Genomic DNA, 26,242 nt, shown 5'->3' with positions numbered 1-26,242 from the left:
TCATCTTGACATCTTAATACTTCGGAATAAAACATATTTTTTGTCTTATGGCCATTCAAAATGCTTTTCTACTACAATGGAGTCATTTTACTGTACTCATGTCATGTAGACGACAATAGGCCTCCAAGATGACACAGAACCAAATACTGTATTGATTTGATCTAGGCCCATATATTGATGAACATGCGTTATTTACATAATCCCAGATGGCCATTCTTTCACAGTGGGCAGATCTAAAGACTAGAGTTGCTCTGCTGGAGCAAACAGTCAAACAGGTCAAAGTTGGTTCGTAACATCTGTAACTAACCTGTGCACCACAATTTTAAGAGGAAAGCCTGTCTGGTCGCTTAGAAGTATGCGAGATGTACATCATATTCACTTTCTTTTAAGTTAAATAACACCATTTAATGTTCAGGATTAACTAGAACGCATTCCATATTTTCAAGCTTTTTGGTGACATTCTGTTTATATCTCAATACTTTGGAATTGACTTTCAAATTACTTAACAAAGACATAATTTGACCGAGTACAGAAGTACAATAAAACAGAAATCTAAACAAATTGTTGTCTAGCGAAACGATTAGTCATTTCCCAAGACATACCTTTTAAACATAAGTACACGGCAGTTTTTCTGCTATATTCATATTATTCAAATAAACCGTTGCGTTCACTCAGTGGGAAAATGTCATCCGTACAGCCCTGCTTAGCATGAGGTCTCGCTTTCTCGGTGCAAGAAACACCTCTCTCTGTCTGCGTTTGTGAGTGAGCAGCAGGGAGAAGCCAAAGACAATAGATCATGGGTCTTTAACCGGGGGTCCTGCAAGTGGAACTGCAAGGGGTCTGCTAATTACTGTTTACTCACAGGCAAGCATGGGTATAGAAATATAACAACCAATGTTCTCTTTAAGCTCCTGCGCATTGCAATTTTAGCCTGCGTGCAGACAAAAACATTCATTCAGGCAGCGGAAGCAACAGAAGAAACGTTACATCTGCATAATAAAAACCGGTAGGGTTAGAATAAGTGGATTCTCTGTCTCCCTTCCGATAGGTTCAGAGTAAGCATGAAAAGAGTTGCGTGCAAATAAAGTGCATTCTCATATGTTTCTCAACTCCTGTTAATTTGTTAAAGCTGTAAAGTAGGGCTGAATGATTAATCGAAATCGAATCGTAAGAGGCTGCGATGTGGAAACACGTCTGTTCCACTTTGAGTGGCATTCAGAAGGCCGCACACACAACCTGTATTACACTTGCGCGTCTCTGTCCCGCGTTGCACGTATCCCGTGCCTCGCGGAAGAGATGTTTAAACTTGTCACACACACAGCCTGTGTCATACTCGCACGTGACCCATGCGGAGCGTCTCCAGGACAAGACGCAAACGTCTTGTATTGCCTTCTGTGGCGAGCAGGGGGGAACAAGAGCCATGAGGAAGAGGTGCGAGGCCGGTGATGTGAGTGAAACTGGCTTCAGCGGTGCATGCACCGGTCTCGCATCTCTCCCGGAGGAGCTCCGGATGCATAAGAGATGAGCGACAACAAACGAAAAAATTGCAATTAGATATTTTCCCCAAATCGCACAGCCCTACTGTAAATTGCTACCACACCGCTTCTGCATTGTAAACTCTAAAACTATCATACGTGTTTAAAATCAATGAAACGCGTACCATGTACTGATGGTGCACATCAAACAAGTTGCCCTAAAAATAACGCAGACTCATTGCATGTTGCTCTGCTTAGTCTGATTCTGCAGAAAAAACTGCCGCGATAATGCTGATCCACAAGATAGACAACAGAGCTCAGAATTATAAAATAGCGGTGTGTACACAGTGCAGCTGAAGAAAAAAAAATTGTGTTAGGTTTTTAACAACTAATCGATAAAATAAATAATAATCGTCGATAATGAAAATAGTCAAAGAATTTCATCGATTAGTTGGTCTGCGACGTCACTTGCGAGCTGCGCTGTTATAAATCAAGCGCGTCTGCTTCCATTAAAAAATTACTGTTTTAGCCATGAGCTGTGCAGTTTTAAAGTCAGACGTGTCTCTCAGTGCGGCACAAGTGGTACAGTTTTAAAGTCAAACATGTCTCTCTATGCATGCGTCTCTCTGTGCAGAGGGAGTTGTGCCGTTTAAAGTCAAACGTGTCCCTCCATGCATGCGTCTCAAGTTGCACAGTTTTTAAGTCAGACTTGTTTTGCATGCATCTCTTCTCACTCTTAAAGATTAAAGGGAAGAGGTGTTTAAAATGACAAAATTTAAGATTATATTAGTAAAACCAAATTTGTGTATATGTATATGCTTTATAAACACAAACGCTCGCCTTGCTCTGTTATGCGCAGCGTGATCACGACTTCACCTAACACGTTATAACGTTTAAAAGGTCACACTTGACGTAGGCAGTACCGAGTCCGCGTTTACAAATGTGGAGAAGGAAGACCGTTCAAAAGTTGTTGAATGTGCAATGACACACATTTATATTTTACTTAAAATGGTCATTTCGTGTGAGAATCCTGGATTCCACCAACGTCAAGCATGACCTTTTCAATGTAATTACGTAACACATGAAGTCGTGATCGCACATCGCAGAACAGAGCAAGGCAAGCATGTGTGTTTATAAAGCATACACATAAAACTTTAAGAAAATGATCGTGTCGCTGGATAAGACCCTTATGTATGGTCTGGTATCGTTTAAAGCTGCACTGAAACTAGGAAACAATTCCTTTAAGTCCGTATCCGGCCCGATAAGGCGTCCAATACGGCCCGAGGGAAGATTTGAAAAATAATACAAATATGAAATAAAAGTTTATTATTATTTTAATTAATTTAAAGTTTATTAATACAATCAGGTTTTCGCTGCCATATTATGTTTTGTTTTATTAAATTTTTTATTTTATCATTGATCATTTAATTGGGCTTCTGCCGGAACCCCTAACAAGCATGCGCATTCTAAAGCGCCGCCTACATTTCGAAAACAAAGTCGGCTAAGTTGTGCGGCAAGGACTAGTGATTTAAAAATGTCCAAATAAAGAAAACTGACGGAAGAAGACGTATTTCTTCTGTGAGTTCAACGGTAGGCCGGTATGTTTAATCTGCTCACAAGCCGTGGCTGTGCAAAACGAGTAGAATATTAAACGGCACACACGCAGAGAAATATGATAAATACACTGGACAACTTCGAAAAGTCAATAATTTAACTTTAGCCTCGGAAAAAAGCAGTCAATGTTCACAAAAAGAACAGAGACTGATGAAGCTGTAACGCTATTTGATTGCCAACGAAATCGCAGCGGGATCAAAGCCGTTTTCAGAGGGAGAATTCATCAAGAATCGGTAATGAACATTAACAAGTCCAACCTGCGCTCTCGACTCACAAACAGACAGCTAAATGACATCATGAGATTGATGTGGTTGAAGAAAAGAGATGTCAGGAATTAAAATCATAATGCAGATGTGATCTAGATCTTTTGTTGTTAAAGGAAATTTCTAGTATATATTTAATGTTCATATCCAAAGTGAAGTTGTACTACTGTACTAATTGTTAAATATGTTAAGGCAGTTTTTCCTATTAGTGAATTATATTGTATAGCTTGTATGGTTCATATTTAATGTGACCGTCTGTACACAAATAGAGTCTGTTGCATTTTTGTCATTACTAGTTTAAAAAGTATCTGACAAAAAATATTCATATTCAAAGGAAAGGGTTTTGATTGCCTTTACCTAAACAAAATAGTTTTTTCAAAGAGGAATAAGAGTGTTATTGAACCGTTCTGAGGATTTATTAAATGCACCTTTTACAGAACAGTATGTCTTTCTAGTTTTTTTGCTAATTCATTTGTAATTTGGTGCAATATGGTTTAAAAAAGGTGATTCGGCCCGCACATTGTCACTTTTCTCTCCATCCGGCCCTTACCCTAAAATGAGTTTGACACCCCTGCTTTAAGTACACTTTTTGATAAGGGTGCTCCGATTGATCGGTCGCCGATTATTATTGGCCGATGATCGCTTTAAATAGCTTTATCAGCGATCTCTACAACGTGACAGTGTTGCCAGATATTCATGGAAAAAACTGCAAACAAAGACAAACCTAAAATAAAACCCAAAAATGTCATATATCCCCAACTGACCATTTTTAAAACCAACTACCCTTAGCTTTATAATCCGAGACCAAACAACAAACATAAATATAAACGAACATGGCAACACTACAAAAGAGCGCTCTCCAACAAAACACAGCGCTTCAATTGATGGACAACGCAAATCTTGAAGCTGAAAAATAACAGAAACCAAACGGTTAATATTGTTACAGCTGCAAGACGCCAGAACGTTGCTATGGTTAATAGTGTCAATCATCACAAACGCTGATGCATGGACGCACCTTTGCTTTCCCTATTTTTAAATCTCCCTGTAAACCATGAACAAATTGGACAACATATGCTACTTTTGCTTTTGGTAAATATAATGAATGCCTGTGAGAAAATAAACTGAATGAATGAATAGCTATGGCAGGAGTGCGGCAGGAAAGCGTTTTTCCATACTTCCGGTCTCTGTCGCCATTTTGCAAATTCACTCCCACAATTTTTAAATTGTCACTCCCGCAAGATTGCAGTTTGTACGTGTTTCTTTTGTTCTGTTGCTTTTCATAATTATTAAACAGGAAAGCTAACCTATTCTCTAACCTATTCCTATGGCTGCTATCATTTATGTTTACTTTCTAAAAAGGGAGAGGAATATGTTGTTCATCTCTCAATTCAATAGGTAATATACACTGTCCTTTGAAACTGTTGAATAAATAATTCTACATGATAAATAGAAGGCTTCATATATATCCTGTGTTCGGTTATCATATCGACCGATGTTGGTTCTAAAGATCGGTTATCAGTTATTTGCCCCAAAAATCCTGATCAGAGCACCCTTACTTTTGGAGTATGTCATATTGTTTTTTTTCAGGGTACTTTTTACTGTAAGGTCACTACATTTGAATGACAAATATCTCACTTTTCATGCCATAAAAAAAAAATGTCCTTGGCCAACCGTCCCCTCCCTCCCATGTTTGGGAGAGACTAGTGTCGGCTGTTTCTAATATGACACACCTGACGATTTACATGAGTTTAAGGCAAAATATTTAAGTAAACCTTTTACTTGATTAATCAGAAAAATATTCATCCAACTAATCGGATATTAGTTATATCGAAATAAACGATAAAAAAATCGTTAGTTGCAGCCCTAAATTAGGCTATACTTAATAAAACAACCTGCTTTTATAACAGAAAGCATAACATCTGCACTGATTTCTTTCGCATCCAGAGACAACCTCTACCACCACTAGAATAGTCTTTGTGCCATTAACCAGAGTCAGTTATCTCATTGTAAATGTTTAATTGTCCATCTCACAGTAAATGTAATGATGCTGCAAATCCTTTAAAATAATAAAACAATCTATATTAACAATAAACATAATACACAGAAAAGTATGTATGTGCAACAATAACATACATAATAGTGCTAATACAATGTCTTAACATAATATTGCTGTGCCAATAAGGGTTGTTTCTATTTAAATAGCTCTGTTTACACATTTTAGCATAAGGGGGTCCCTGCTCCATGCATCTATCATTTAAGGGCTCCTTGCCCCGAAAAACGTTGAATGAATGAGGCATTTATCCAGATTTTCGATTTTTTATGGATATCAATGTGTTTTATAAGTGGTTACGGTTTCTCTGATTGGAAGTATTATAGGCCCTTCCATCTCGCCAAAAAAAAAAAGAGTATCTCTGATGAAGCAGCACATTCAGTTCACCGTACAGTGGCCGGCTTGTGAGTAGAAAACATTGTTTCCTAAATCTTCCACTATGTCGTCTGTTTGGATATAACCGATATGTTGCCAATATACAGTATCTAAATATGAATATAGAATTCCCTAAGACTGAAACAAGAGGAAAGAAATTGACAACTGCATTTATTTGAAAACATTCACTGCAGAAAGGTAACCTTTAGTTTACATAAATAAGCGATATGTCATAAAAGAGCAAAAGTACTGGTATATTTTTTATTTAATAAACAAATTATAGATGTTCTTTCAGAGCAACCAAGAAAAAAATTCTTAATAGCCACATGTCTAACAGGTCTCAAGGTAGAAAGCAGTCTGATTCAAACAATATGCTTTTGTTCCTATAATTTACAGATTCAAAAATACTGTATCTACATACTACACCTACATCAACAATGTTTTGCTAATAGCAGTAAGTAAATGATCACGGCAGAAAGACAGTAATGTCGTGTATTTCAACTGTGAGCAGCGTGCAGCTGAAGAAGTTAAACCAGAGGAAATTATTTATGATTTATCTGGTATAATATATCGGCCTAAATTTTATTATCAGCCGATAACATTAAAAATGTCAGTTTATTGGCTGATACCGATATGGGCGATAATTTATCGTGGTTCCCTAATAAGAACCCTTGGATGCTTTCCTCAAAAGCCTCAGTTTGTTTTCGACAGTTTGTAATTGATTCATCGACAGATCTAAATCATGACAGAAGCAGTGGGGCAAAACTGATTTACTGACAGTTCCTAGAAAACCTAATTACTTAATAAAAAGTGCAAAATCTTCGCGATAATTTCAATGTCAGCTAATCTTAAATCGCATACAATATATATTTAATACACCCGGCCCAGTTTCATAGACAATGTTTAGCATAAGCCAGGACTATGCCTTTGTTAAATTAGGATATTTAAGTCGCTTTTATTAAAATAACTTTGATAAAAACACTACTGGTGTGCATCTTGAGACAAAACAATGGCAATTACATTTACATATAGTTATTTAGCAGACGCTTTTTTCCAAAGCGTCTTACAAAGAGTTTAGGAAGCAGTAAGCGAAGGGGTTTAAATTACATATTGAAAGATATGTCGGGGCATTTTATTTTCGGTTAGGACACCTCAAAAAACTCTCATTTTAGTCTGGGACTAGTCCTACACCTCATAATATAAATGCATATAAATACAACAGCAGACAAAGCTTTCTTTGCATCTGCGTGAGCACTCATGAAACGAGCACTAAAAGTGTGTGAATGACAGGTGAACTGAGCCAAACATCGCTGCATGATGCCTCTACAACTGTCAAAGCATTCACAGTAACATTAGAGCGATATAAGCAACCTGCTTCTTCCAGCTGTAAGGTCCCACTGGCCTGGACCTATTGATTTCTCTAGGACTGAAGTACTGTAACACAAGATGAGAAATCTTTCATTTTCAAAGCCTGTTTGAGGCGAATGCACTTTGTTAAATGAACTGGGAAACAAAGAACGGAGAGCATAGCTGAGCAAAAGCCTTTTGAACGTTAAACAGAGTAAACATCTAACTTTAGCCTGCAGATAACTAAACTCTTCAGACACTGAACAGCTGAAAGAGAAAACAATCTGTCTGAGATACCGGCCATAGATTCACTCAGCGAGTCCCTGCCAACTCATTTCCACATGTATGCTCTCTACACTGAAATCCTACACAAAAAAAGCAAACAATATGTAAAAGAATATGATTTCAATATGGTAATGTTCTTTGTATTAAAGTATATGCATAAGACTACAGGATGCAAAATTTCGCCTAATCCCAGAATCTAATCCCCCTTTCTTTATCCCAGAAAATCTCTAGATATCATTTTTTGGACAATATCGCACACCCCTAATATGGAGTGACACTTTATATTTGCCTATATTTGGTGGTTAAAACAACCATACAAATACACAACCATATGAATATGATCATATGTACAAATACATATATTCACTATGATATTTACATCTAGCATGATAGATGGCACATTTTAGTGCTATGAGGCAAAATGAAGGATCACGATTAAAGGTGTTATGAAAATGTGACGTGAATTACCCTCTAGCCTCCAGCAAAAAATCGTCCTAAAGTGACAAAGATGTCATCCTAATGTAGAAGACACGTAGAAATGTAGAAAACATTTTCACAGATGATTTAAGGGTGGTGAGGGACTGCGGAACGAAAAGATTTAACATGAGCTAATAAGAACCCAAAGTTTCACGATAAAACAAACAATACATTAGCCTGTCAACAGAACGATAAAACTAATGCACCATATGCTTCGTACATTTATTACAAGCACAGCCACAGATTGCAGCCATATGAACACTTAACATCGAAAAAACGTTACAAAATGGACACAGTAAGTCATTTCATGTCTTGCACACTTTCAGATAAAAATGTGCTGTTTTGGTGCAATTTGTTCCATTGGAAGTTTGTACCTATGTTCACTATTCTTAGCTTTGTATACTGTGCTAGGTTTTAATGGACTAGTTTTGATGCACTTATGTATCTTGTTATAATTGCTTCCAATGTTTCCTCATCTGTAAGTCGCTTTGGATAAAAGCGTCTGCTAAATGACTAAATGTAAATGTACCTGTAGCAGTAAAAAAAAACACGTATTGTACATTAAAAACCTCAACTATAATGAAACCATGGTTGTGTTGTCACTGTTGTACAGCACATCCTTGTGATGCTTACTGTACAATGTACAGAACTATTGTCAAAATCACACAGCACACAAAATACATCAAATATGTTACCTCACCCCAAAAATAAGGTATGATAATATTAGTTTTTAACACTGTGCTGATAGGAAACAAAACATTGTTAGCCAAGCAATAATAAGCCCGGGCTAAAATGAACTCATGGACTGAGTGCTTAATGTGAACAGAACCGAGACCGATGCGCTTTGGCTTACTAGCACAGATCTGTTGTGAATGTCATTGCGTTTATTACTAAAACTCCAGCATAAACAAACAAACAAACGAGCAGCGTATCGGTGGTGTTGTTTGTTCGTGTAACCGCGACAAAGCGCCGAATATAAATCGAATAATCGGTTATGCACGCGCACCTCGTTTGATTACTCGAATCGAATCGAATAATAAAGCGCTGCGCCTCGTGCATCGCTCGCGCGGTTTAAAAGCATTAGTTCGCGTTACACGCAAGGAAATGACTGCTCGAGACGAGCTAAAGCTAACGAGCTAAAGCACCTCCAGTCTCCATCTATTTGCACAAATAAAACACCACCCCCTACCCACACACACATATATACATTAGACACACACATACACACAAAAGAAACGCTTTATTCCCAGCGCCACTTACCCCACACGCGAACCCCTATCCAGAGAATACTCATGTACATTCCATAGAGGAGAGTGGAAAGGCCTCAGGATTTGCGCACGGAATTCCAAAAATGATCCCAAAGCAGTGCACTTCCCAACACATCCAGCAACTAGAGAAAGGCAAGGCCAGCAATTCGCTGGACTGCAGCCATCACACTTCTAAGGATCCCGTTCAAAAATGGAAACACTGCCCCGAAACTGGCATCGCAGGATCTCAATCTCGCGGCTTTCTTCGAATGCGTCTTTCTTAAACTCCGAGACGATAAATCCAACATCCCGGCGCGTCCATTTTCACGTATATTCATTCATTTTTCCCTACAGTTGAGTCGCGGATCCCTCGCTCCTTTGAGTAAGGGAGATACAATGTAACTAAAGGACAGGAGGAGGAAGCGCCATGAAATCCAGGAGAAAGGTCCGCATGGATTGAACCACAAGCGCATAGTGTGCGATAAGGCGCGGACACTGGATTCGGGAACTGGATCGGTCGTTCCATTGCGAAGCCCTTTCTTGGCATACTTTGGGCATGTGCTTGAAGTGGTTTCAGGGATGATTAAACATAGTTAAAAAATAATAATTAATTAATAAAAATTATTTACTTTGTTTACACTTATCGAACAGGAAGTTTTAAATAAATATAAGGAATTTTATATTTATATTAGGGTCATTTTGCTTTGTACATTTGGCTTGGTTTTGCAAGTCACGTGTTGTTCTAAGATACACTTAATATGAAAAACAAATATTTGTTTAATATTAAATATTACGTAAAAATATATGAGAAGTTTCACCTTCTAATATGAAAATTAAGCACGTTTCTTGGATAAAAGTGTAGTTTTTTACTTTACTTACCACACATGTAAAACAATAGTTAATTTTTCTAAGCGTTGGCAAATAACTGAATTTACAGATAAACTACATCTGGGGAGTCATATATTCATAACAGGTATATCCATAAATGCATCCTTTCCACATAATGGCCAATATCGTGGTGTGTCCTGAGATCCGCATCATCATTAGTAAAATATATGCTTACTCTCATGTTTGAAAACATGCCGAGTTCTTAACACTCAAACATTTCTTATAATGTATCTGGGTAAACTGGCTATTCATGGCAAACTAATACTGACCACCATCCATTTGAAAATTCTTTGAGACAATGCGTACCAGCAGCTCTTTAGCACTGGGGAAGTTATTAACTCTGGTTTTGTGAGTGCATGTGGGTGGCAGCGTGAGTCTGTAGCCACAGGTATTCTCATTCGCACTTTCTTAGCTTTACGCAGGGAGGCCTGTAACGCAGCAGTAAGGGAAATGCATGCAAGTAAAGTGCTGACTGGGAACAGGACGACGCATTGCTGATATGCCTTCTACAACGTGAGCCTCTTTTCAAAATGCCCCCTTATTCAAATGCAAAACTATAAGCTTTTCATAAGATAATTAGCTCCTTGACACTTCAATCATGCATTTAATGGGCCATACTGTTTGTTTAAACAAATAGGAAATTTTGTTGGGAATACTTGATGATAATGTCGTTGTATTGAGGAACACTTTAAAACGATCAAACCGACGTGTCTGCCGTGCACCGATGCCCACCCAAGATCACGACTGCTTACAATAGCTGTGTGAAACTGAATTTTGAAGCTTTTCTGGAACTCCCCCAGAAAATGTCTTTTGTATTATGACACAAAGGAGATCCCAGCACCCTATATGTGGTTGAGAAGAGCGAGTTTGATTAGCTGTTCTATGGCTAAAGGGAAGGGAGGGTTGTTAAAAGGTTTAATCTTAAAATCAAACAGTATTTGGATTTGGGCCAATTAAAGGCAAATTACAGTATGATGGAAAAGCAAAAGAAAAGCAAATGCATGATTTCTTCCCTGCGGAACACAAAAGAAGATATTTTCAGAAATTTCTCAGTGGTTTTGTGTCCATACAATGGAAGTCAATGGGAGAAATGTTGTTTGGTTACCAACTTTCTTCAGATGATCTTCTTTTGTGTTCTGCAGAATAAAGAAAGTCATACCACTTTGGAATTACATGACGATGAGTAAATAATGACAGAATTTGCATATCTGGGTGAAGAAAAAAATGATGTTATAAATGACCAAGAAACATCCAGGACATGTATATCATAAAACACATTGTGTACACTGATTTTAATTTATACTGAGGTCATTAATAAAATGGTACCGAGAATAATATGAATGTAAACTGTGGATATATACACAATGCACACGCAACATAAAATGAAGTGACTGATGTCTTGTTTCATACAGGAAGTGAATATACACTCATGCATGCATAGGCTACTTTATTGCATTTTCCATCACATAATCTACCATTACAGAAGCCAGTAATTTGCTCTTTCTGGTGTAGAGATGCTTGTGTCACAAAGAGGCCACTCAATCACTTTGAGAGCAGCAGGCCCAAAACCTGAGAGCCTCTGGCTTTGACAGCCATTGTGGCCCAAATGAGAAGAGTAGCTCCAATATGAGCTCTCCAACACAATTGGCTCTTTAGTAAGCAGAAAATTCCAAGCTCAGCCAACCGGTCCAGGTTCAGACTGTTGGCTTCATGTGCTGGGAATCCAATTGAGATTAAAAGAGAGCCGGTTAATGGTACTGCAGTATTATGCACAGTAATTAAAAAAGATGATCAACACACAAAATGCTGTTAATAATAATAATAATAATAAATGCAGATACGCAAGCTATCTTACAGCCTTTTATTGGAGAAAAACATCCATCAGATGAATAAGTGCTCAATTATGTAAGCCATATGTAGCATGTTGCAACTATAGCGTGAACTATCTGTCGTGAGGCTTCCACCAGGATTCTCCTTTCCTCTTGACCGGTATGGCTTTGTTCAGGTCACGCTGGCTGCGTTAAACACTTCTTGGCACTTTGGTGGATCTGGCTCTCCAGTTTCCCTGTGTGAGAGAATGGGGAGGGGTGGGGTTAATGGTGATTCAAGTCCCTGTGACCTTTTCAAAGCTCCCTGTCAAACAACGAAAAGCTGCCCGCTGAGGCGAGGGTTGGAATCAGGAAGAGGGAATTTATTAATCTGTTTACACACACACTCCCAACCCTCTCTTTTACACTCCCCCTTCGTACGCAGTAGTGATTGAAGTGGTGTCACACTAACACACGAACACTCAGGGTTAAGTCTAGAACATACGTCTGTAAACTAGTCCATCTGCTGAATGGGAAGAGCAAGAAATTCTCAAAAACATAAGTAACTAGAATTTAGTCAATTTGATGTAAAAATGTGTACAATGTGTCCGTCTGATTATTATTCATTATAAGAAATAATTTCATCTTAAAATTTGAATTCGCTGAAAAGGTTGTTTAGTCTTAAGGAAAGTTATGTAAAACGTATTTTACATTTAAGCATATTTGTGGCTGATTCTTATGAAATTTGTACAATGTCATTTATGCATTTTCGTACAATCTGCTTTTGCCCCAGTGATTTGTTCTGTTTAGAGGTTGATCTTCATGTTTTTTTCCAAAAATCATCCATTTTTGTGTGAATCACAGTGTACTAAATCATCAACTGTTATTTGTTTTAAGCCCCATTTGGATGTTATATTAAAATAAAACATTTAAAATATCTGTCTTTCTTGTTTAAAGGTTTCTGTAAGAGTTGTCACAGTATGAATATATTGTCAATAGTCGTGATATACAAACCATGATTATCAATCTAATTCTACACATTTTAATAGTTATTTCTACTCATAAGATAATATCAAATTTCAAACATATTGTGAATTCTGGAGATATCATATCTTTATTATTTAGCAAAGAATGCGAAGATTATTACGTTCCAGGACATTTGTAGCTATTCTCCTTACGATTGGATAACAAAAACAATGACAAATGACAAAGAATACTGTGATCGCCAAACAGCGGTAGGCAAAAATGAACAAGAATAAGATTTATTTATTAACGCGTCAATATTAATATTTTTTGGGGCTTTTTTGTGCCTGTCCGTTACGCCACTGTGCGGGTCCTAATGCCGCATTACTGTGACCAAGAAGAGCTGCACCGTGCTCTTGGCATTCTCCATCTCTGAAACTGGAGCCACTGAATCGATACGGAGAGAGATGAAGCTGAGCTGGCTGCCATCAGCATCTCTATTCTGTGAGAATGCAGAGACTTTCAATTCCACCATCTCGGCCGGCTGCATTTTCAGGCACAACAGATCAGCCGTAGCAACTGTAGACCTGCTCACAGCGAACAACTCATACGGATGAAACCTGTTACCCGAGCAACGTCCGAGTCAACAGGCATGATGGACATTTAAGCGAGCTCATCAGTTCATGTCTTTTGGGCTGTCTCTTTCCATTAAAGCTTTAATATGGTGAAGAAAGAAATGTGAAGGATATTTCAAAACAAGTTGGCGCTACAGAGCAGCAATGAGAGAATCCATAATAAGAAAGAATATACGAGTCTTATTCGGTCTTGTTTATTCGAATGAAACACTTAAAATTATGATAGGATGGAAAAGCAATATCGACGGAAAGAAAAACACAAACATTACTTATTCCATAAATACACAAGACGTGACTCAGCCCAAACAAACATGTTGGCAGTCTGAAAGGAGAAGCACTTTTCTAGCTAATGGCTGCGTTCAGATGCTGAGTCCCAGCATTCTGCACTGCCTGGTGAAGCAACTTATAAGAGCTCAGACATCGATCTGGCAAGATAATTTCCCATTGATTGCTCTCTTTGGGGGCTGCTGTGAAGCAGTTTATTATCCATGCTGCAGCAAGGGAGCCAAACCAATAATAGACGCGGTTTGTCCAGAACATTTCTGCTTCTCCATCATCTGACGCACCTGGCTCTCCTCCAAACGCCTGCTCTCGTATCCAACTCTGGACTCCAAACTTCATGTAATGATACAGAACAACACACAGTGAACTGTTTTTATCAGATGCTATTTTCCATTAAACTGAACTGGATGGTCAAGTGTCTATGAGGTTTCGGAAAGGATTAAAAAATTGCCCTTAAGACTTGTGCACTATAATCCAATGACTCCAAACTGTATTTGAATGCACGCTTATGTAAGGAGCAGACTGAAATGTGCACACAATCGCTTTAAATTACATTATTGGAAAATCGCATTAGCTTAGCTTCCATTCAAATACTGATAATACTCTGCTGTACATCCCTCTAATACCAAAAATGGCTGTTCGTTTCTCTGAATTCTTAGTGAGCTGTGCCGAAAAGAACGTCACATGAACCGAAAGACGAGACTTTATCGGGATTTATTATTTTGAGTGGACTATCCCTTTAATCTCGTTGGAGACTTGACATTTAACATCCACCGATGTCTCCTTCCTGTCTAGAAAAGATCTGAAATATCAGCTTTTCGAAATGCTGGACTCGGTCACTGTAGTAATTTTAGGGGATTTGGCTGGGCTGACGGTGGCAAACATCCTGAGAAAATGCTGATTGTTTTGTAGCCGTGAGCAGTAGGAGACGGGGGGAGGGCGGAACAAGCTCTGCGGGGGCAATAAACACAGACAGCTGGAGCATTATGATCCTGCGCGAGTAGAGAATATCATCCATGGTAATGAGTTAAGTTGGCCTTAAAAATGACTAGCGAATCAAGATAAGGAAGCATTTACTGTTTTTATTCTCCTTTTGCGATATTGTGTTGAGTCCTAATCAAACAAATCACAGTTCCCTGCAGGATCAGTCATCTCTATCATCGAGAGCCATGGGAAAAATTACACCGGCTGGGAAAAATCCATTTTGTTTTTTGATGATTGAAGGTTGTCATGAATGTTCAGACACTTACCGAAGAGAATTCAATGTGCACAGACCTGCTGGAAAGATACGATTTTATGGTTTTTGATTTACTGCTCTTCCTCTTCAGAAAAACTGGATGAGAATGAAAAGGATTAGGATGGAACGCATGTCATTTGTTTTTGTGTGACCTGCAAATCTACAAATTCTGCCAAATCTAGTCATTTTTGTTCAACAGAACTGTGGCACTTTTGTTGGTACTGATATTAAAAAGTGTTACTAAAACACATGAATGTTAATATCAAGTGATGTGCCGCACTTTGTAAAAGATGCCTTTACAGGTGTGAAAATATCTCTGTGTGATGTTGAGCTACCAGGTTCCATGCCGACTGCATGTTGCCATTTTAGATGCACACCCGCAGACCAAGACATACATAAAGGAGAACAGCAGCGCTTAGACCTCTGAAACAGACACACGGTGTGTTTACAGCACTGTTCCTAACGCACTGTGACATTAATCAATTCCACCTGTCACAAAGAGTTTGGAGAAAAGGCCAGCCGAGGATGGGAATTTTCCAAGAGATATGAAGAAAGAGAAAGAAAAGAGACCTACTAAAAGAGACCTATGAAAAGACAGAGTTCTGTGGTAGGAGCTGCCAGGGAGCTTCAGAAGCAGAGAAAAATCTTCCAGCCACCAGGGTCGCCCATACTAATAGAGCAAACAGAGAAAACAGATTAATCCTGCAGCCATTAATAATTCCTGCAACTGTTCCCTCAGAGGCAATGAATCACTTCTCCTCTCTGTCAGCACAAGAGCCCGAGGCTGAGCACAGATCCAGAGCTCCGACTATCCTCATTCTCAATCACCACCATCCCCATTCAGCTCAATCCAGGCCAAGCTGCTTCTAAACATCACAACTGAAATATATATGAAAAATACAAACCTGCTATTTGTAGAAAGTGCACAGTGTAAACAATTATGGGTTTTCCAAACCATAGCCGGGTCAAATATGTATTTTCTAAGTTTATTTAACTTTGTTTGCCCATGTGTTACACAACTAGACAACATACAAATATACATTACAGTTCAAAAACTTTGAAACACTCATCTCTACTACTATTTAAAAATGTGGTAAATAATATTTTAAAGTCATAAAAACTGTGAAATAACAATAGTAAATAGAGGAAATCTGTAAGGACTAAAAACATCCAAAAGAGACCAAAACTATGATAAAGTCTAGCATTTGTTTTTAAAAGTAGTCACCCATTGTCTAGAATTTGTCCAAATGTACACTTGGCATTTTATCGGCCAGCTTCTTAAGATCTCTCCATGCTTTTTAACTGGCATTGAAGGAGCCCCATCTATTATGAGGTCTAATCGGTTGGTACTGAATGTAAACCGTATTTGCCTGCATTGATATAGTACCTCTGAGAATACCATGGCATTACCAAGGCGCATTTCCCAAAAGTATATTGCTATGATGCTATGATATTGCTATGATGACCATGTCCACAAAACATGATGTCACCATAGTCCCATGTTCATGTGCATTAAAAACATGGTTTTACAAAAAACACATGAAAGTATCATTTTGTTTAGGAGGCTATGGTTTCGTTTGTGAACCACGCTAAACAATACTGGGTTATTTTCAAACCAGCGTTGGGTCAAAAATGGACAAACCCAACCGTTGGGTTAAATCAACCCAGAATATAATTTACAACCCAGTCCTTTGGGCTCATCCCCTTTCAACCCAATGCTTGGTTAAAACAATGAAGCATTGTTTAGAATGAAGATAGCGTAAATTTTCATATGCATGTTGTGGACGGTGCCTCTCTAAAGCCTCTGAAACCGAGATCAGGGTCGGTCTGCAGAGCAAACAGCGTAACACAATTAGTCACAGCGTTTTTACATGAGATATGATGGCTCCATTATCATTCATTAATGAGAACATAACCGCTCCCCCACACTCAAACACTGCTCAGCTCTATTCCACCGCTCTCCTGTGATGGGGGAGGGCAAGAAAAAATCTTCTTTAGCACAGCAGTGGCAGAAGAAGTGATAGGGGGGTGGCTGCTGAGATTTGCATGTGCAGCAGCGAAGGAGCAGAAATGTGTCAGCACAAGTATCTTTACGTTCATTGTGGGCTCTGGACTCCTGCTAACAGCCGCTCAGAGGTCAGGATGGGTGTTTTTGTGTTCAGCCCTATGGCAACCCAGCAAAGCATGTTTAACGGTCAGCTCAAGTGCAAAGCTGCTCTCTGGGGGGAGGGCGAGTTGAACCTTCCCTGCTGAAAAAGCCACATGGAGAAAAGCGTGTGTGCGAGCGCTGCGACCGGGCTACACTCAAGGAGAACAAATTAAGGAGACTGTAGGGGATGGATAAGACACGGAGAAATTGGTACACACTGCATGTTTTGCCAAAGCACACGCTCAGGAAAATGGACCTATGAAAGTGGATTAAGGTTGACTGGGCTCATGCAATTAAATTCAACTCACAAAGCATCACCATTCCTTAAGTTAAAAAAAACTACAAATGGTACAAATACACGTCAACCCTGTAGTGTAGCTCTGCCCCTTCCCAACATTCAATGAACCCTCAAGAGCAGTCAAGCTCAGCACTCCACTCTCAAGAGATAACCTTAGAAAGCACATCGTGCACTCACAGCATCTGACAAACACGGATATAAATTCATCATCGTACATGCAAAATCCATCACGGTTTGTTCTCCAGTTGAAGACTCAAGTCTCTCACAAACCCGCAATCCCTTTCCTGCTGGAGTGTGTGTATCGCAAATCAAAAACCAGTGGGAGTTTTTTATAACGCTCCTCTGACTGCCTGTCTTTCTGTCAAGCATGACAAACTACAGTAGGAGTAAACTGAAAATAAATGTGCAGATTCAGTGCAGGAAGTTAATGAACCTGCTTTTTACATTTTGCAAGAAAAATGTTTGTAGTGCTTGGCCATGCAGGTGGCTAGGACGTTCTGGTTGGTTGCTAGGTGGTTGCTTACCAAGTATGAGAGCGTTTCTGTCGTTTTACCACACAGCTTTGTGAAATACTCAATTCTGATTGGTGACCTCATCTTGACCGGTGCAACTCAATACTTAATATTTAATTACATTACATTTATGCATTTGGCAGAGGATTTTTTCCAAAGCGACTTATATTGGATTGCATTGTACTATACATTTGTTACTGATTATGTTTAATCCTCTAGGATCGACCCGTGACCTTGGTGTTGCTAGCACCATGCACTAACCACTGATCCATAGGAAAGCCTGTTTCATGTCTAATTATTTCCTTGTGACATTTATGTATCATTCATCTGGTTGTAACCGCAAACTAAACCCAAGATACAAGACCCTGTCAGGATTTATTTTGTGATGACATCCCACTTGCTGTATATTATCCCTTACATATCATAAAGCCAGTCAAAACTGGTTAAGTTTTAAAACAGGACACTTTGGTTTAACCCTGATATCTTACAAAGGGTTAAAGTGATATTTCACCCAAAAATTTAAATTCTGTCATCATTTACTCACCCGCTTGTCATTTCAAAGCGGTATAACTTACTTTCTTCCGCGGAATACAAAAGAAGATATTTTGTATAATACACAAAACCAATGTAAATAAATGGGGGCCAGTTACCAAGATTCTTCAAAATATCTTCCTTTGTATTCCGCGGAAGAAAGTAAGTTATACCACTTTGACATGACAAGCAGGTGAGTAAATGATGACAGAATCTTTCACTTTAAACCGGCACTTGAGTAATCAATTACCTGCACCGACAATGTCAAGAAACCATATTACAGTCCCTGTTAAACACAACTGCTCTTTTGATAAGACCTTGGGAAAAGTAACATAAGCAGTATTTATAGCTCTTCCTTTTGGGAAGTGCAGCTGAAGGCAGGAAGCGGTTAACAGCGCGCTTGTATGGGTCTTTGGCATGCTGGTGGGAGACTGACATTGATCCACAAGCTACCGTCCATCCGTCTCCCTGACAGTGGAAACAGGATTGTTAATAAAAATGGAAATTGAGCTGCTCTACCCCCTCTCACACACACACACACACTTTGACCACATACAGGGCAAGCGTTCAGCTGGCTTGCTCTGCCTGACATCCTCCTGTAGAGACTAAAAACTGGTTTCAGTCTGCAACGGTTGTGCCTTCATGGAAGGCAGAGCTAAAAGAGCAGATGCTATACGCACATACTATTCATTATACACAGACACATCCACTATTACCTGAGAGTCGGGGAGGTGACACTGAAAAACAGCTGACTGTCACAACATGCATTAAAACATTTAAAGTTAACAATTCAATCTAGTATTCTATACTAGCAACGACTTGAATGGGCATCACAGAAAAATATAGGTTTATATGTACATTGCCGCACTACAGTTTTTTTTTAAGTGTGAGCTAGACAAACTAGCTGTCCATTGGACAAGAAATTTGCATGTTGTGCGTTTATTTTCAACCTGAGACTCAAAGTAATGTGTTTAAAAGCTTCTCGAAGAGCAGTTCTGCATTAGCCAACACTTTGTGGACCCAATGGCTGCTGTAGATCTGTATCCAAGTGTCTTTCTTCTGCAAAACACAAAAGAAGATATTTTGAAGAATGTTGGCAACCAAAAACCATTAGTCCACATTGACTTTTGTTGCATGGCGCAAAACAGTCAGTAGCGACAAACATTTTTTGTTTACCAACATTTTCAAAATATTTTCTATGTTCAAGTCAAGTGAAACTATTGGAATCCCAAAACCCAACTGAAAATGACGAGCATTCATTTTTCCATTAACAAATATAAAACAAGAAATAAACATAACAGATACACTGTATGTGTGTCACCTTAATATATATATATATTAGTGAAATCAATGTTAAAAAAGCATGCACTTTCACCTAATTATATGACCACAAACATGTAAATAGTTACCAGTTGTATAATGGCCAAAATACATGTGTATCTCTAAGAGCAACACTTAAAGGCTGTTATTCAGCATTAAAAAAGGAAGGAATCATATGGTATCATTAGCTGGTTCATAAGGATGAGATCAAGGATAGATGATTTTAGCCCACAGAGCCGGTCTAAATATGGATTCACACTGAAACTGGGTCAGTTTGGCTCCCTGAAGGCTGTATACACAGACAGTGGAATTAAACGCTCTCTGCAATCATCCAAATGGGCTCTCGGGCTGGAATGCTACGTGTTAGGTGTTAGGAAAGGGGACCGGCAGTATGTGAAGAGAAGGTTTGGTTCGGGCAGGGCAGAATAAACAGAGTGACGGGAGGCAGAAAGAGCTGAGAAGACAGAGCTCTGCCTCATTGAGCAGCGCTGGAACCCTGCCAGTCTAACGCCACAAAGCATTAATACACACGCCGGCCATGTGATGAGTGTATCGCACAGGATATGCTTTCACAAGTGAACGTGTCAGGGGCAACTCACCAGTTTCCAAGCTGCTTTTATTGACCACGGGTTACAGAATATCTTCAACTTTAAGATGAAGCCACCGTTTACTTTCTCAAAAAAACGCTCTTGATAAAATTGAGCATTCACTGTGAAAAACGCTGGGTTATTTCAAACCCATCTTTGGGTCAACAAGGAACAAACCCAATGAATTAGCCCATGATGGGTTGTTTCAGCCCAAAATGCTGTTTTGGGCCATTGTTGCGGCAAATATACACTTTTCTGGGTTAATTTAACCCAACAGTTGGGTTTGCCCTTTTCGACCTAATCCTGGGTTAAAAAATAACACAGCATTTTCAAGGCTTTTTACATAGAGGTGAATATTTATCTTTGATCTTTCATCAGAATCTAATATCGTGCTTTACCTCTAAACGTTGCCGCAACATATTTTTAAATTACACACCTGAAACATTTATTCACTTCAAAGCCCATTTCACAAAAACAATTTCAAACCTCTGAATGTATATAAATGTATATAAACACGGTTTACATGTTTTATAAGGAAACTTAACCTAAACTGAAACAAACAGAAAAAAATTAATGTACAGTATTAATAATAACAGAAATAGGAAAAACATATGATCAATTAAACATTTAAAATGATTAACAAACATAAAAAAATTAAAATAAATTGTATCTTCAAAATCTGTACGCTGTACATTAGTGATACAATCTGTGCAAATAATGATCTAGTATGTATGTCAAATTTGATTTATAACGTTATATGATGTATAACTCTATATATAATACTCTATGAGTGCTGTCTTCAAGGTACAAATGTTACAGCCAGTGAACTCCGAGTCTGTGGGGACTCGGTATAAACACACTCTTCAGCTCAGAGAAAACTAGTCCATACATGGGAGGACAGAAGCGAGCGCACCTCCCCCACTCAAGTACACCACAAAGACTGCAAGGGCTCCCTGTGTAGGGGTGAGGAGATCAGACTGCAGATTATCCTGCTGAGAGAGGTCTGTGCTGAGCCGAGGTGGATACAGACAGCTCTCAGAGTGTAAATACACCTCTTTCAAAAGCACAACAATGCGCTCAACAAGAGCTATGGAGATTAAAACAAGCTCCACACAAAGGCAGGGCTAGCTGTGGGAAACACAGAAATCTAAAACAAAGAGTCATTCTAACCGTCGGGTGGTTTCGCCACGGTTTCGGTCTGCGCACATTCAAGGGCACTTGTACGAAATGTTTTAGATAAGATAAAGATCTGATAATTGCCATGGGGAAGTGTGTGTGTTTGTGTGTAACCTGAGTCATGGGGATATCCATCTGCCTTTAGAGTCAACTGGAAAACATCAATAGGAAATGACACCAATTATATGATCCTTTTCTAATTATGAAACAATTGTTAATGTTAGAAGTTATATTTCAGTTCATTAAACTGACACAAAATATGACCCGGACTGTTAAAATCAGACTACAGTCACAGAATCGGAATAATTAATCTAACCATTCATTTTGCTATGATTTCAACATTTGTCATGGCATTACTCCGTCAATATTAAAGATTTCAAGAATATATTTCACACACTGTTTTTTTTACATCATGTAGGATGATTTTAGGTAGAAAACAGTAAATGCCAAAAAATGACTTCAGCTGGGTTTTCTCAGATTGGGTCACAAATGATAAAAATCTGCCTGACAATTGTCTCCACAGACAATGACACGATTGACTATTGATATCTTTAAGACCTTTTCACACCAAACTCAAGTTTACACAGCATAAAAACGTCAATTGACAATAATGGATGCTGCATTTAGGATAGCGTCTCCTCTGGTGGGAGCTTTCGTCCGTCATTTGCCGGAAAAACAAACCTCAGGTTCACCCGCATCCGAGGGATAACGGATGCTAGACATCAACGTTAAAAGTGCTCATGGATATTTCACTTAAACAAACGCATCGATTCTTTGATGGATGAATGCACTTTTTGGAGCTTCAAAAAATTGCCCCCCACTCACTTCCATTCCACCGCTTGGAAGTAAAAGGATTATAACTCTGTTTGCAATATTATTCAAGAAGAAAGTCATATTCAGTTAGGATGCCTTAAGGGGGGGTGGGGGGGGGGGTTTGTAAAACATGGGACATTTTTGTTTTGCCGGCGAAATAAGTTGTGTTCAATGCTTTAACTTTAAACTAAGAAACAAATCAAATTTTGTCTTTATTTACCTCACCCTCAAGTTGTTCCAAATTTCTTTGTTCTGATGAACACAGAGAATGATATTTGGAAGAATGCTTGTGACCACTGTTGACAAAAAATTACAATGGCAGTCATAAGTGTACCAAAACTGTTTGCTTTCCTCATTCTTCAAAATATCTTATTATAAAGCATTAATACATTTATAAAGCAATTTTCCTACTATGGTAATCAAGGGTGGCCAACAAATGTTTGGTTACAAGCGTTCTTCTGAATATCTTTGTCTGTGTTTATCAGAACAAAGAAATGTATACAGATCTGGAACAACTTGACGGTTAGTAATTTTTAGGTGAACTGTCCCTATACATCCCATTGTTTTCACAGATAATACAAATTGCATGCCACAAATTGCTGTCAAACAGCTTAAGAAATAAGAATACTCCTTTAAATAAATAAACAAAATTCAATGATATAAAATGTTTGGGTCATGAGTCCGGAAGCAGTCGTTTAGATGAATCTGTACTTGGTGGATCTGTGGTTATGTTAGCGCAAGCAAAATAAAAGCCACCATAGTAAGAAACTAACAGATTGGAACGGGAATGTGTTTGAAGCCAGCAAAAATCTGCCTCACCCTGTGTAAATACTTTCAGGGCAACAATTGCTGGTTAATTTCCGGCAGCAGTTTGTTTCCCTGGCTCACTTTGCTCTTGGTCTTACAGGCTCTAATGCGTTTAAAGCAGGAAATCCAGTTTAAATGTGAACAGTTGACGCAGAACAGCATCCCTCCTCTCCAGAGAACAGAGCGGGTTTCCAAATATAAACCCAACGACTCTCTAATTACTGCAGTCACGATCTGGGGCTGCATCCTCACTTCAAAACACGGTTTGATTGCTTAACAAGGACATCTTTTCAGTCTCCTCTGTCCTGTTTCAATTATGAGTCTGATTCAAATGGAAAACCAAGTCCTGGCGCTTTCAACTACTGGAGAGAATCTAGCAGACAGTTAAAAAGGATTTGAACGCCCAATTAGAGAACGGGAACGCCTGCCATACCGTTTGTCTTGTTTGCCGATGCCTTTTGGGGGAATTCCAGCCGGATCTCAGGGCACACAAAGGCACACATTCCTCATAGAGATCAAATTGTGAACACGGATACATATACATTGCATATCACTGTGTTACTTAATATAAAGAACTGCAATGTTACAAATATGACCCATATAAGATTTGTGAACTGTGAAAAGTTAAAAAATAAATAAAAATTATGTCATCATTTACTCACCTTCGAGTTGTTCAAAATCTGTTAAATGTAAAAGATATTTGGAAGAATGCTTCTAACCAAAAAGTTCTTGGCCACCATTAACTGCCATAGTAGTAATTACTTTGTAATCTTTTTGTTTTTTGTTCTCTTGAACACTATTTTGAAGAATTTAGGACAGCAAACAGTTCTGGGGCACTTTTGACTTTCATTGTCATTTTTCCCAAATTTGGTAGTCAATGGTTAAACAATTTGTCCAAATATATTTCTCTGTGTTGTGTGTAAACAGGTTTGAAACAACTAGAGAGCGAGTAATTCATGTCAAAATGTTTATTTTTGGGGCGAACTATCCCTTTAAGAAAAAAACTCAAACACAGACGAGTAAGCAGGCACCTTTCATTACATCATATCATGCACAGATTGTGTTAGATTAAGCTAATATATCACATATACGAACTTCTCCCCCAGCGGTTGCTCGTGCATGTTGCCTTGAATCGAAAACTCTCAAAAAACAATGATTCCAGCTGCTTTCTTGCTGCACGTCAACGTGAACGTACCGTCAAGGTGTAACAAAACAGAGAGAGCAGACGAATTTCTCGGAGTCTCTAGTGAAAGACGGTCTCTTAGGAAGCGCCGAGTCAAGCAGGCGTGGAGTACATCGCAAGCAAAAAAGCTGACTGCTCAGAGATAAGTGCACATTATTGCTGGTAATAGAAAGAAAGTTGTTGAGTAATAAAAGACGTTAGGTTAAGGAGAAGTTAGAGAGCTCTGAAAACAAACGCAGGGGATGTGCTCTGGGTCAAAATCCCAGCTAGTAAAATTCATGAAAATTAGAGCATGCTAATATCGAGATCATTAAACAAGGTTCGACTATTCCTTGTAAGATTGTAACAAGACTGAAGCCCCCACCAAAACACAACATCAACAATGGAGGAAAGGCTTTGAAAAATTTGATTAAATACAAAATTAAGCAGTCACATTTAATTTATTAATGTAAGTGGTTAGTTTGTGGCCTGGGTGTCGATATTCAACACGACATAAATCCACACGTTCTACTAATCCATAATATGGTTGTCCATGTTAAAGACCCGGTTTTGTCGGCAGGTCACGTGACAGGTGGCTCTTAAACTACTCGCTGAGTGCATTTGCAGCAGTAGCCAGGGCACCTCGACTGCATATGGTGGGAATGTGTTAATGCAATATTCATGGCGTGGAGACGGCAGCACAACACGGCTTTGAATACTCTCTGTAGCTCCTTTCACACTCGACAGAAGCAAAACGTAGCATGAAGAAAAGCCATGTGCAATGGACTGCCATTTCCCAGGAACATCAGTGTGCTTTACCACAGCTGTGATCGCTAACCTTAAATGTAATCGTTTAACACTGAACTCCATGTGATACACATGTATAAGTGACATTAAACATTCATAGCAATTCCGTTTGAAACACACCCATATAAATCTGACTAGTTGGACAGCTACAACCATGCTTGGTCACTGCATATCAAGCTCTACACTATATACATAGAGTAGTTTATTCAATTCTTTGTAGTATGTTAATTATTTTTTTAAAGATGTCCCTGCCTTTGTTTTGAGGCTAGGGAAGATTCGTAGAGGCTATCAATAGCAAGCTAGCTTTGAAAGCATAAAAAGCTCCTGCCTTCCCTTCCAAACTCTCCAAAGCCACGCCTCCTGTCAATTAGTCTCATTCATTGATGGGACAACATAATAGTACAAAGGACATGACAACACATCAATAATAAAAGACAACATTGGTTTTCAGAGACTAGCGATAGCAAGCTAGCTTTGAGAGTAAGATCCCACTCTCCAAAGCAATTATTACCTCCTCCAAATGCAATGAATGGACAAACATTTTATGGTCCTGCACAATATATTTAGACCACTTTACGTGGTGGTTGCTATCAGGATGTAAAAACAGCATAACAAAAGTTTGCCTTTAATTTAAAATGTAAATGTATTTGTTGTTATTATTACAGCTTATTGCGGTTTTATACAGTTTGCAATAGAGTGGTGCCGAAGTATTTTTGTAGGCCAACCCGGAGGTCAGTGCCTCACTGGTTCCCTCAACCAAAAGCCTATGTATTTTTCCAAAAGACTTTTGGAAGGTAGCAAAAAAATAAGCTCTGTGATTAACAAAGGTTTATAATCTTTACACGTTTTGTCTATCAAGATAATATGGTAACATTTTAGTACAGGGACAGATTCTCGCTATTAACAAGTTGTTTATTAGCATGCATATTGTTAGAATATTGGCTGTTTATCAGTACTAATAAAGCACATATTCTGTATGAACATTTTCTACAGTACATCCCGAATCCTACCCAATACCTAAACCTAACAACTATTATACTTACTATTAATAAAGCCCGTATTAGGAGTTTATTGAAGCAAATGTCGTAGTTAATGGTTTGTTAATAGCAAGAATTGGACCTTAAAATAAAGTGT

The 26,242-nt window shown here is 38.6% G+C and overlaps 2 protein-coding genes across 6 annotated transcripts in view; both read right to left on the bottom strand.

Moving 5' to 3' along the window:
- Positions 1-9,657, bottom strand: part of znf609b (zinc finger protein 609b) — a 50,436-nt gene extending 40,779 nt beyond the window's left edge. The window contains exon 1 of the mRNA XM_079454795.1: positions 9,147-9,657. The gene's annotated coding sequence lies outside the window, so the exon portion shown is untranslated. The remainder of the gene's footprint in view (positions 1-9,146) is intronic.
- Positions 9,658-11,231: 1,574 nt separating this feature from the next.
- The window catches only part of trip4 (thyroid hormone receptor interactor 4), a 44,475-nt gene continuing 29,464 nt past the window's right edge, over positions 11,232-26,242 (bottom strand). For 2 of the 5 annotated variants that reach the window (XM_079465613.1, XM_079465614.1), the window contains exon 13: positions 11,232-12,086. In XM_079465613.1, coding sequence (XP_079321739.1) covers positions 12,028-12,086 — 59 coding nt within the window. In that variant the 3' untranslated portion in view covers positions 11,232-12,027. Of the gene's footprint in view, positions 12,087-13,600; positions 14,043-15,392; positions 15,617-19,386; positions 19,496-26,242 lie in introns of those variants that run through there. The other 3 variants (XR_013787203.1, XM_079465612.1, XM_079465611.1) reach the window with 3 other exon arrangements.

This window comes from Barbatula barbatula (genome assembly GCF_947034865.1).
Source record: "Barbatula barbatula genome assembly, chromosome: 1".
NCBI lineage: Eukaryota > Metazoa > Chordata > Actinopteri > Cypriniformes > Nemacheilidae > Barbatula > Barbatula barbatula.
The sequence above is the reverse complement of the archived record's forward strand: the minus strand, read 5'-3'. Positions and strand labels throughout refer to the sequence as shown.